Consider the following 13,212-nt stretch of genomic DNA (forward strand, 5'->3'; position numbering starts at 1 on the left):
AACATATTTTATTAGAACAGCTGAGAATTACTTCATTCTCAGCTTAGTCCAAATTAAGTCCAACACAAATTCTTCGTAAACAGTCCTTCGGCCTTATCACCAACCTTTGTCTTCTTTGGCACCCTGCCAAAGGCTTTTCTTGGCAAAAGTTCAGAAGCAAGAGATGCCGACAAGAAACAAATGTAGCAACGTTGCTTTCCTACAAAGATCCCAAGAGCCGTTGCTGCTCTTTTAAGCCTTCTGGGAGGGGGCCAATCATCTCCTGGCCTTACTCCCAAGTTGTCCTTTTTGCTTTAGCTGCTCTTGCCTTCTGACAACTCTGCGCATGCATGCACTAGGAACAGGCTCCTCCTGTTCCTCTGCCTCTCTGCTGTCTGCCTCTGGAGGCTCCGGAGTCCGCGCATCCCTCCCAGATGGCCCTGACTCCATCTCTGCCTCCAACGCAGAGCCCTCGTCTGGGCCTTCCCCTGACTCCAGGACTGACCCATATTCCTCCCCAGCCTCCTCATTGTCTGACTCTGCTGCCAGCTCTGCAAGCTGGTGGTGGACCACAACAAGTGGTGCCCGAGAACAAAATCAATAACCCTTTGTCACCGATGGCTTTGGAGGAGAATTTTGAGGACTGGTAGTGACTGGGAACTACTGAGGCAGCAGAGGCAGGATAAGGCTCAGCCACAGGGGGAGTGAATGTCTTTCTAACTAGGATGGGTGCAAATTTCTGAAAATTAGTCTGCACATGGCAGAGAATAGATTAATTAATCGGAATAGAACTGGAAGGGGCCTTGGAAGACTCCTAGGCCAACCCCCGGCTCAAGCAGAGGACCCTACACTGCTGTCCAGTCTCTTCTTAAAAACCTCCAGTGATGAAGCACCCACAACTTTTGGTGGCAAGCTGTTCCACTGGTTAATTGTCCTCACTGTTAGGAAGTTTCTCCTTCATTCCAGGTTGTTTCTCTCCTGGATTAGTTTCCATCCATTGTTTCTTGTCTTGCCTTCTGGTGCTTTGGGAAAATAAGTTGATCCTCTCTCCTTTGTGGTCCGTGTCTTTGACCAGCTTTAAGGACAGAACGATTCGGCATTAAATGCTGGTATTAAACTTTGTAAGCTGAGCAGTTCAGCGGCTACTTGCATAATTTATACATCACATTTTCAAGAATTCCTTATGCTATTTTCAGGGAGTACAAACACATAAGAGAGTCAGTTTGGTGTGGTGGTTAAGGTGCTGGCCTTGAAATCAGGATACTTGTGAGTTCTAGTGTTGCCTTAGGCATGGAAACTGGTTGGAGGACTTTGGGTCAATCACCAGGAGATAGTGAAGTCTAGTCCTGCCTTAGCTATGAAAGTCGGCTGGGTGACTTTAGGCCAATCACCAGGTGTCTCTGAATTCTAGTCCCACCGTAGGCATGAAAGCCAACTGAGTGACTTTGGGCCAGTCATTCTCTCTCAGCCCAATCTACCTCACAGGGTTGTTGTTTTGGGGAAAATAGGTATGTTTGCTGCCTTGAGTTATTTATAAAGGCAGAATTTTAAAAATAATCTAATAAATGCATTCCTACTAGCATGCAGTAACAGCCACGGTATCCACCGCACATTTTTTTTTAGAAAACACTTTGGAAGCAGGTGCATAAATTTGCAGAGTGGAAAAATTTGCTTGCCAACGGTTTTAGGGAAGGCACGCCTCGGATGGGTTCAGCCTCTGGCTCATTTTTACGACCCATAACTTTAGAAATATCTCTCTGGTATCCGAGGTCACGTTTTGCTTCGTTGCTCACGAGGCTTTTCCATTACTAGCAAAGTTTCCTTCCCCTACACAGCATTGCCCAATTTCTCTGGGTTGTAAAGAATGTCAGGCAGCACGTTGGAGAATATATCATGTTGATGAAATGGCAATGATGGCCAAGCATCGGGGGTGAAATCCAGCAGGTTCTGACAGGTTCTGGAGAACCGGTAGGGGAAATTTTGAGTAGTTCGGAGAACCGGCAAATGCCACCTCTGGCTGGCCCCAAAGTGGGGTGGGAATGCAGATTTTGCAGTATCCTTCCCCCAGGAGTGGGGAGGGAATGGGGATTTTGCAGTATCCTTCCCCTGGAGTGGGGTGGGAATGCAGATTTTGCAGTATCCTTCCCCCAGGAGTGGGGAGAGAATGGGGATTTTGCAGTATCCTTAACCTGGAGTGAGGTGGGAATGGAGATTTTGCAATATCCTTCCCCCAGGAGTGGGGAGGGAATGGGTATTTTGCAGTATCCTTCCTCCGGGAGTGGGGAAGGAATGGGGATTTTGCAGTATCCTTTCCCTGCCATGCTCACCAAGCCATGGCCATCAAGCCACACCCACCAAGCCATGCCCACAGAACCGGTAGTAAAAAAAATTTGGATTTCACCACTGCCAAGCATCATATATATAAGTTTGACTCAGCCTTCCATCCTTCCGAGGTGGGTAAAATGAGGACCCAGAGGGAGCTGTAAAGCACCATGAAGCAGTATATAAGTAAGTGCTACTGTCTATTGCTATTTTTGCTCCCTGAAATGGAAATCTTTGCAGCTGGAGACCCAACCAGGAAATTACAAACCATTATTTTCAAAGCAAAATGAAAATATCTGGAAGATATTTTTCCAGATATACGGAAGTGCCACCGGTTTGATGTGGCATTCTATTGATCAATTACAATTCTGGTCCTGGTGACCGACCCAAATTCGATCTTGCATCATTATCCTGGGATACATATATTTGCCTTCCTTCGTAATGAAAATTCTTTTCTACTTTACAGGTGATTGATGGTTATTCCAGAGGTGGAAGGAACACTGCCCCGAGCATATTTCCAGAATCTGAACTCGGCATTGCAAAAACCAAAACATACACCAAATAAGCCATAAATCGCAACCGCCAACAAAATTGCACATATGCTGTCAGTTGATTAATCTTGCTACCATTGGCCAATTCAACACCACTGAATGCTGGCCAACTTCTCAAGAAGAACAGAGAATATTTTTTTTCCCATCCTTTTTTTTCAGCCAAACACGGCGTCTTTTGCTGTGGATCGTAGATTGCCTCATTTGTCTCTTGCCTGCTGAGCAAGTTTGTAAATCAAAGCTCGCCGGATTGCTTATTCCACCGACTCTTACTACAAGGTGTCCAACATATGAGGAAGATGGCAGTGTGGGAAGAATACTGCCAACAGATCAAGAGCCTGCTGCTGACTGTCATATTTGTCTTCTGTCTATTGGATGCAGGTAAGAATGAGCCTGTCGGGATGGGTGAGCTTCTCAGTGGGATTCAACCGGTTCACACCACTTTGGCTGAACCGGTTGTTAAATTGCTGGCTGGCCCCTCCCCTCCCCTTCCAGAAGTCCCCATGTGCCCCGTTTTGGCTCCCAGGTAAGTGCAGGGAGGCCTCCTAGGCCCAAAACGGGGCGAGGGAGTGTGTGGTGCGGACTCCCATGGCCTGTTTTTGCTCCCAGGGAGGTGCAGGAGGCCGAATGCTACCTGTCGCATCCCCTGTCCACACCCACCATGGCCACGGTCACCAAGCCGGTCATTAGGGCAGAGAATCGATTGCTAAATTATTTGAATCCTATTACTGTGGAGAACCATGGAAAGAGCTTCTCCACCACTGTGGAGAACCATGGAAAGAGCTTCTCCACCACTGTGGAGAACCATGGAAAGAGCTTCTCCACCACTGTGGAGAACCATGGAAAGAGCTTCTCCACTACTGTGGAGAACCATGGAAAGAGCTTCTCCACCACAGTGGAGAACCATGGAAAGAGCTTCACCACCACTGTGGAGAACCATGGAAAGAGCTTCAAGATTTAGACAAGAAGGAAACAGACACAGGGAAAAACGTTGGCTTTCTCCTGATTTTTGAGCCCCATATTTCCTCTTTATTGGTCAATACAGTGTAAATATGTAGCAGAACCAGTTAGATAAATCATCTCCATTAAACTCAGAAGGACAAAAGTGAGGAAATGGTGACCCTCAAGGTTTGAAGAAACTCCAAGGTGGCAAGCATAGCTCATGTTTAAACTGGTTTTTTGGCGGGAGGCGGAGTAGTTTAGGGTATTGTATGAACCAACTACTTAATAGCTGGTAAGTAAGTGCTGTTCAATCTCTTAACTGTGCAACTCCAAAACAACAACAAACTCCCCACCACCAGTTAATTTAGTAATCAGCGTTGTGTTAGCATCGCCAGCTAGCCCTAATTATCTCCCCTTGAAATGATTGAGCTATAAATTAACCAAAGTGAATGGTTGATTGATTTGAGAGGTGTTTCTCCTAATTTAGCTGGAAGGTCACAACAAACAATTATGAAATGCAATTAAAATAAGAAAACAGGTAACGGGAAATTCTCAATCACATTATATAGGTGACAGGTTAAATTGAAATGGCTTTTGATACGTAAAAATTCAAACTAAGAAAAAACCCCACACGTACAAGATGCATTCCATGTTTGCCTGAAAAACAGCTTTGTGTGTTAGGCAGTGTTGTGGCTCCGTTACCTGAGCCTGTGTCATTGGCAGGAGAGGACTCCGAGAGTGAAGGAGAGGAGTTGGCAAGGCCTCCCACTCCAGGACTCTCCTCTCTGGCAATGCCTTCGATGTCCGCCGAAGGTCAAGAGATAGGGCTGGGGCCAAGCACGTCCATGCAGCCACAGTTGGACAGTAATGAGGGAGATGAGTCTTGGCTGGATCCTCGGCAGTGTCGCAGAGATAAGCGCGTGCAACAGAAGAAGAGGCGTGCCAGAGATTAAGCTGAGTCACTGGACCACATCCCACAGGGTATAAAAGGGGGTGAGGTGGCCATTCAGACTCTGTGGCGGACAAAGCTAACTACTATCGAGTCACATTGCATCTTTGGAAACAACATTATCTGCCTTGGATTTAATTACGGACTGGACAATTCTTGAACTGTGTGTATCTTGTTTATGAGTAAAGTTCTTGGCAAGCAGCTATTGGGTTGCTGCCAAGCCTCTTATAGAAAGAATTGGTTGTCTGCCAATTTATTTAACCCCCAGATGTCTGTTTGTGTGCATGTGTGAGACGGGGACAGAACAGGCAGTGGCCAAAACACTTGACAGGCGGCTTTCAAAATGTTATTGTCAGATGCAAAAAACCAGAGCTGCTTGTGAATAACAAAAGTCAGTAACTTTATCATCTACCAGCTATGTTACAAGAATCTTACCAGCCTTCTTCTCTTTTCCTGGGAATGACCAGATAAGGTTTCAGGTATCTTGGGGGAAGTCAAGGTTTTGTTGCTTGTGATGGCACAAGGATTCCAAGCTAGGTCTCACTTGACCCCTCCTTCCAGGTTGGCTGACAGTTTCCCCAAGAGTTATTGCCATTTATCGATTGTTTTCTTTCTCTGTAGTGAGTGGCCTGCAGTGCTACCAGTGTGTGGGGATGTTCCATGAATGTGTCCAGTCAGAGCAATTGTGTACGCCGAGGGATCGGTCCTGCTTCTCATCTACCATCAAACTTTTCTGTAAGGAGACTCCTCCCCAGGGGTGAAATCCAGCAGGTTCTGACAGGTTCTGGACAACCGGTAGCGGAAATTTTGAGTAGTTTGGAAAACTGGCAAATACCCCCTCTGGCTGGCCCCAGAGTGGGTTGGGAATGGAGATTTTGCACTGTCCTTCCCCCAGGAGTGGGGAGGGAATGGGGATTTTGCAGTATCCTTCTTCTGCCACGCCCACCAAGCCACACCACGCCCAGCAAGCCACGCCTACAGACGGTAGTAAAAAAACTGGATTTGATCACTGCTCCTCCCCCAATTTTATGCACTTACTACAATACTTATTTACTTCAATTATATCGACCTTTTTCTTCAAAATGGACCATTTTTGTCTGCTTGCAATAAGTACAGGCTAATGGCTCAATGCTTTCCGCAGGGAGGGGATGACCTAAAATTTGTTAGCAGTTAACAAGCAATTAAAAAATAATTAGAAAACAAAGTATTCAAACAATGTCATTTGGAAAGCGTTGACTGCAATTTGACCAAGATGACTATTCTCTTGTCTCCCAGAGCTTTAAACCCAGGGTTGGGCTGCTGGCGGTTTGCGGGGTTTCGGAGAACCTCTAGCTAAGATTCTGTGCAGTTCGAAGAACCCCCAAATCTCACTCCTGGCTGGCCCCGCCCACCCTGCCCCTCCCCTCCCAGGAGTCCAGAAAATAATGCTTTTAGAAGCCTCTGATGATCAGGCAACTCAGCTGGGATCGCCAGAGGCTTTTAAAGGCATTTTTTTTCCTACAGCCTCTTCGGCCGAAGAGGTTGCAGAAAAAAATGCTTTTAAAAGTAAAAAAAAAAAAAAAAGGCTCTGATGAGGTGGGCGGGGTAAGCGAGCGGCGACCGGGCCGGGGACCAGTTTGGGGGGCATGGCCAGCCAATGTTATTACCGGTTCTCCGAACTACTAGAAATTTTTACTACCGGTTCTTGTGAACCGGTGCGAACCGGGAGCAACCCACCACTGGTTGATTCCTAGAATTTTTAGCTCAACTTGGCCAATTTGGGAACATTTACAATATCTGAATTTTGAGGGTGATGAACTCCTGCATCCTTTACTGACCTTGTGGCTTCCATTCTTTTCCAGATTCAAACAACTATACAGGAGTATTTTTGCTTCCAGGTAAGTTGGGTGGCACTTATTAATTTTTTGATCCAGGAAGACAAGGTTCAACCTGAACAGGGAACATTTTAATTTTAAAAACACCAATCCATGTGTTGATTGATTGTGACTGTTTTACCATGAACCTGGAATCCCCTCTACACATGCTCACAAACAACTTCTTAATTTATTTCATATGCATATGAGAGGAAGTTGGGCCAGAATCGAAAATGACCTCATTCAAGGACAAAAGGGAAGACAGGCTGAATTTGAATGTGCCTCAAGCCATATAAAACTCCAATCTTTATCTAATTTGGTTAAACATGTATGAAAATAGTAATTATTTATAAATAATAAATATTTAGAGAATAATAAATAAACGTTTAGAGAAAAGTAAATGTATTTTAAGGCAGAAAAACCAGTTAGTGGCATCAATTCTACAGAAATTCTATGTGGCTGACTTTAGCTCAGAGATGGGTTTCAGCAGGTTCTGACCAGTTCTGGAGAACCGGTAGCGGAAATTTTGAGTAGTTTGGAGAACCGGTAAATACCATGTCTGACTGGCCCTGCCCCCATCTATTCTCTGCCTCCTGAATCCAAACTGATCGGGAGGAAATGGGGATTTTGAAGTAACCTTCCCCTGGAGTGGGGAGGGAATGGAGCAGGGTGAAATCCGGCAGGTTCTGGAGAACTGGTAGCGGAAATTTTGAGTAGTTCGGAGAACCGGAAAATACCACCTCTGGCTGGCCCCAGAGTGGGGTGGGAATGGAGATTTTGCCAATATCCTTCCCCCAGGAGTGGGGAGGGAATGGGGATTTTGCAGCATCCATCCCCTGAAGTGGGGTGGGAATGGAGGTTTTGCAGTATCCTTCCCCTGCCATGCCCACCAAGCCACACCACACCACGCCCGCCAAGCCACGCCCACAGAACCAGTAGTAAAAAATTTTGGATTTCACCACTGGAATGGAGATTTTACAGTAACCTTCCCCTGGAGTCGGGAGGGAATGGAGATTTTACAGTTTCCTTCCCCTGCCACACCCACCAAGCCACACCCACAGAACCGGTAGTAAAAAATTTTGAAACCCACCACTGCTTTAGCTCATCTTCTGCTATCTCTGACTGCCCTCGACCATCATGTTCAGCTTAGATATTTAGGGTTATGGTTTGTTAATCAAATTAAAATGGCCTAATTCCCATAACTCTAAGCCACGATAGAATGGCTTCAACATGAATTCAACTGATTTTCTTGGCCTACTTCATTCCATGTATTTCTAAACCCCAGATTTAGAAATCGCCGAGTATGTGATGAAAGGCTGTTCAGGGGAAGGTGTATCCAACCGCACAGCTAACATCTATTCAGAAGACGATCATGAAGTACACAACACGTATTACTGTGACTCTAATCTCTGCAACATCCGGTTCACGGGCGGTAAGTGCAGAAGTTACAACATCAACCTGTTGAGTAAGTGAGAAGTGTAAGAACCAATAAGAAACAATATGATGGAACATTTAAGGTGTTGGACTAGGGCAGGGGTGGGCAACTGTGGCCCTTTTACAACCTGTGGACTTCAACTCCCAGAATTCCTGAGACAGCTTGGCTGTCTCAGGAATTCTGGGAGTTGAAGTCCACAGGTTGTAAAAGGGCCACAGTTGCCTACTCCTGGACTAGGGAATCAATCCAATGTCCCTTCCAACTTTGCTGTTTTATGATTCTGGGACTTAATTCTGGGTTGACTTAAATATTAGTCCACTCTCAGCCATTAAGTAAGTGTTTTGGGGCCAATGTCTCAGCCCAACCTATCTGGCAATATTATGGTGGAGAAAAATGGTGGGAGGACAGGAAGGTTTCTGACGTCCTCCAAGTTCCCAACACTTTGAAGCAAGGAAGATAAAATAGAATTACCGGAGTTTGGTTCTGTCTGACAGAAACACATTCAAGCTGAAGAGTTTTAGCTTTTCTGAAGTGCAAAGTGATTTTGGACACTTCACTGGTTAGCAAAAGGCTTCCAAAAATCAAACCAGAGAGCTGGTTTTATCTCCTAAAACTCTGCATGCTGAAGTTCTAGGATATCTTAAATTAACCTTCCTGCAGAGGGATTCTATTCGTTTTATGTGATCCCCTAGGGAGGAGATCCTTAAAGTTCTGATCCTTCAAGAGGTGAAGGAGACATGGACTTGAAGGCAGATTTTCTCTGTGGTGGTGTTGTGGCTCCGTCCTCCAAGCCTATCTTATCGGAGGGAGAAGGCTCCGAACATGAAGGAGAGGAGTCGGCCAGGCCTCCCTCTCCAGGCCCCTCCTCTCTGGCACTGCCTCAGGTGCCGGCCGAGGAAGAGGAGATTAGCCAGGAGCCAGGTGTCTCCGATGATAGCGATGGAGGCGATCTGTCGTTCCTGGATCCACGCCAACGAAGGCGTGATAAACGGTTGCAGCAGTTGAGGAGGCGTGCCAGGGATTAGGCTGAGTCATTGGACCACACCCCAGAGACTATATAAGAGAGTGTGGTGGCCATTTAAGACTCTGTGATGGACAAAAACTAACTCTGGCTAGTCACTTTGAACAACGCTTAAATCTGCCGAAGGTTTCTTGTTTGGAACTAGACTATTTGCAAACTCTGCCGAAGGTTTATTGTTTTGAACTGGACTATTTGCGAACTGTGTGTATTTCTGTTTATCTGGTGAAGGGATATTAAGTAAAAAGCACTTGGCAGTCGGTGCTCGTATTACTGCCAAGTTTTTGATAACAAACTGTGCGTGCCAAGTGCTTCCTTTAACCCTTGGCTGGCTGTGTGTGTGTGTGTGTGGAGACGGGGACAGAACAGGTGGCCATGATGCTTTAAAACACTTTCCCAGAACTATTCGAACCGCTGAACTGCCGATCTTTCGATCGACAAGCTCAGTATCTTAGCCACTGAGCCACTGCGTCCCATTAAAATGTAGGCATGCTATATAAACAAGTGCAATAATGAAAGAAATATATTTTTAAAGAACCGTGACCAGCGACATTCTTCTATTTTCCCAGCTCCAGCCAGCAGTACTCAAGCAGCCAACGGCATGGAGTGCTACAGCTGCTTTGATCGTGGCACGGGAGACTGTGCCGAAGGAAACGCTACTCGGGTCAAGTGTTTAGGAGATATGAATCAGTGCATGGATTTTACTGGTAAACTGAGATGTTTCTTGAATACGTTCGGGAATGATATTAAAGGGATTGAAGAACTGATGAGTGCAGATACATGAAATAGTATATCTGTGATCTTTCTACTCATCTATTTGAAAGGGGAACACAGATTAGCAAGTACGATTTTCTGCTAGCTAGACGTGACTAAACTAGACAGCACAGTGCAGTTCAGAAGAAGCTGAAGAAACAAAGGTTGGAGAAATAGGAGCGGCAATGAGGGGAGAAGATAAAAGAGAGAGAGAGAGAGAGAGAGAGAGAGAGAGAGAGAGAGAGATGCACCATGGCCAAGAGAAGACTGCAATGCAGCTTCCTCCTAAGACACGCCGAGTACCATCAATGTGGGCTTCAACTCCTAAACTTTTCAACAATGACTAGGCTAACTGGCAAATCCTGGAGATTCCAGAAGTGGAAGTCCACATTTCTGGAGGATACTCAAATTGGGCAAGGCTGGCCTACAGGGTTGCTGAAACTTGAACTCTCCCTCTTGACATGAAACAATGAAGTTATGAATGGGGAACATGTAGGATCAGATCTTACTGAACCATAAATTCCAGCTTTGCTAATCACCAGGCTAACCGATCACATCTGAGAGTTGTAACTAAGGAACATCCTCATCCCTGAATTAGGTCCTGTTGTGGCCTGTCGGCCGCCGGCCCCTCCAGCAGCCAAATCAGAGGACGAGGAGGAGGCGTGGGAGTCAGGGTCAGCATCAAGGCAATGTGAGAGCTCCGAGGGGGAAGAGGGAATGGAGCTGGCAGAGAGAGAGACAGAGGTGGAGCCTGGGCCATCTGTCAGCCCTCAGATGGAGAGTCAACAGCCCCCAGGTCTGGAGGTGGCTGATGAGGAAGAGGAGGAACAGCTGGGTCCAGTGCCTGACGCGTGGATGTGCAGAAGGCAGAGGAGAGGAGAGCAGTGGAAATCCATGGGCCAGTCCTTGGGATGGAAGAGCCACCGCTGCTAGCTCTGGGGATAAAAGGCAGGGGGCAGAGATGAATAGATGTGGCAGACAACTATTCATCTCCCTGCTGGACAGACTTGTTAGCCTGTGGTGAGAGAGAAACATTTTGCCGGGGCTGCTGGTGCTCCTAATAAAGGAATCACTGATTTAAATACAGCGGATTTGTTGTGTTTGGAGAGCTGGGTGAGAACAGGTGCCCTGCCTACAGTCTGATGCATTGTGTTCCATCATGTTCTTTGATTCCTAGTGATTAATGGTGCCTGGAAAATGACATACCGGACATGTGCCCTGGAGACCTTGTGCCGCCGGCAGTATATGCTACCGGAACTCTCGGGGAGACTGGAGATCAGCTGCTGTTCTACACCTCTCTGTAACGATGGGCGACCTGGCCTTAAAAGCATCTGCAGCCATTTCTCAGAGCAAGGTAGCTTTCTTTTTATCCATCAGGAAAAGTACACTGAGATATGAGTTGGGGGCAGGGATGGGTTCTACTTACCTTTACTACAGGTTCGCAACGGGATCACGCACGCGTTTACATGCACTGGCTTCTGCGCACACGCAGATTGCCAATGACGACATCCGGGGCAGCGGGTGGGGCCTCCTGCCGGTTTTACTACCGGTTCTTCCGAACCGGTCCGAACCAGGGGCAACCCACCACTGGTTGGGGGTCAAGCAACAGGGAAATCAGGATATTCAGGCAGTTCAAACGAGTATAAAGATTTACTCAATTCACTTTCTGAAATTGTGCTAATGCTTCCACATCAGCAGCCCCCAGCCTTTTGGCCACCAGGGAACAGTTCCGTGGAGAGAGGTTTTTCCGTGGACCGGAGGGGGTGTGGTTTCGCGTGCTGCCTGCATCCTGTGGATGGGGCTTCGCTTGTTTGCATGGCCTGGTTTCTGGCATGCCACGGACCGGTGCGGATCCACAGAGTGTGGGGTTGAGGACCCCTGCTGCACATGATTGATTGAACTGATGGATTGATTGCCCTCCAGGAGTCAAGAAGAAGCCTGAGAATGGCTTGGAATGTGCCAGTTGCTGTGATACGGGCCAAGGGGAATGTGCCCATGGGAACTGGACTCATGTCAAGTGTGTTGGGGAGCAGACCAAGTGTGTGAATGTCACAGGTGAGTTGTGTGAGCATATATGTTGGTGGGTAATGGATGAAATTAAAGCTGCACCCACAATTCTCTTCCCCGAAGGGAAAAATGGGATGTGAAAGAACAGTATTCTCTCCCCTCTCTCTCCCTCTCCCTCCCACTCTCTCTCCCTCCCTCGTTCTCTCCTCCTCCCTCTCCCCCTCTCTCCCCCTCTTTTTCCCTCTCTGCCTCTACCTCCCTCCTTCCTTCCTTCTCTCTACCTCCCCCCCTCTCTACCTCTCTCTCTCTCTCTACCTCTATATCTCTGTAACTGCATCTGTATCTGTCTATCTTTTAACGAAGAGATCAGGAATTAATATTTAGAATAAAGAGGAAAAGGGAAAGATAAGAAAAAAAGAAAGCCAAAATTGCAGAAAGAAGACAAACAAAGAATAGAGCACTGACTTCTGATTTTCTTCAACCACAGTTATAAGTAGCAAATTAACTTCTTACTCTATGATTGGTATAATTTGTAGATACCAAGCACTGCTCTTTGTACCAACTGTAGCTTCTCAGTGGTCTTTAAAGGCAACTCTGTTAGTGTGTTGCAATAATCTAGAGAGGTAGTAGGAAGGGTGTGAGTTACTATAGGAAGGTCTCTCTCTCTGCCCTCACTCCAGCATCCAGGTAGGGCTTCAAATGGCTCACCATCCAATGGTGAGTGAAGGTACCCCTGGTTGCAGTTTCCAGGAGCCAGGAGGACCTGGTTAAGATGTGGCCTTGCTCCTTCAGGGACATGATCACACTTGTCAAGAGTCAGAGAACCCCAGTGGGTAATTTATTATTATTTATTATTATTATTATTTTTTCTCCTCTCCACCTTCTCACCTCTAGAAATAGCTTCACTATTAGTGATTTCCTCTTGCAGGCACTTTCAGACATTTGGTCTGGTTACAGCTGTGTTTGTTTTCTCTAGAGAAAGGCCATACATTGATGCGTGGCTGTAGCTTGGAGAAGCTTTGTTGGGAGAAACCACAGGTGTTGGACCTGGACCGAAATTCTTCGATCAACTGCTGCTCCAGCTCTCTCTGCAACAGAAGTTTGGCCCCAACTGGAGATGCTGCCTTGGTCCTCCTACTCCTGCTTTTCTGGCTGCTCCGATAAAAGTCCGGAGTGTCCAAATTTCAAGGAAGCCAAAGAAAGCTGGAGAACAGAGAGCCCAGTGTCACAAAGACTGATGAACTGCAGCCACATACTGTCCCTCTTGCCTCCCAGCATCCAACATGACAAGTGTTGCACATAAGGTGGTTTTAATTATTCCAGCCTACGTGACCACATTCTTTGTGATTCTCTCCACTGTCTTTTAAGTAGGAAGCTTCAAAGAAACAGGTTTAGTGATCTATGCA

General features: G+C 46.6%; 1 protein-coding gene across 1 annotated transcript; it reads left to right on the forward strand.

Annotated features, from left to right (window-relative positions):
- Positions 1-3,139: 3,139 nt before the first annotated feature.
- Positions 3,140-12,970, forward strand: LOC139321412 (urokinase plasminogen activator surface receptor-like). Its single transcript, XM_070950111.1, has 8 exons — positions 3,140-3,230; positions 5,362-5,475; positions 6,582-6,617; positions 7,879-8,025; positions 9,616-9,753; positions 10,977-11,153; positions 11,723-11,854; positions 12,783-12,970. The coding sequence occupies exons 1-8, from the start codon at positions 3,140-3,142 to the stop codon at positions 12,968-12,970; spliced, it is 1,023 nt and encodes a 340-aa protein (XP_070806212.1).
- The last annotated feature ends 242 nt before the right edge of the window (positions 12,971-13,212 follow it).

The sequence above is a fragment of the Pituophis catenifer genome, unplaced genomic scaffold (genome assembly GCF_029215685.1).
Source record: "Pituophis catenifer annectens isolate HBS135680 unplaced genomic scaffold, rPitCat1.0.hap2 SCAF_9, whole genome shotgun sequence".
NCBI classification, from domain to species: domain Eukaryota; kingdom Metazoa; phylum Chordata; class Lepidosauria; order Squamata; family Colubridae; genus Pituophis; species Pituophis catenifer.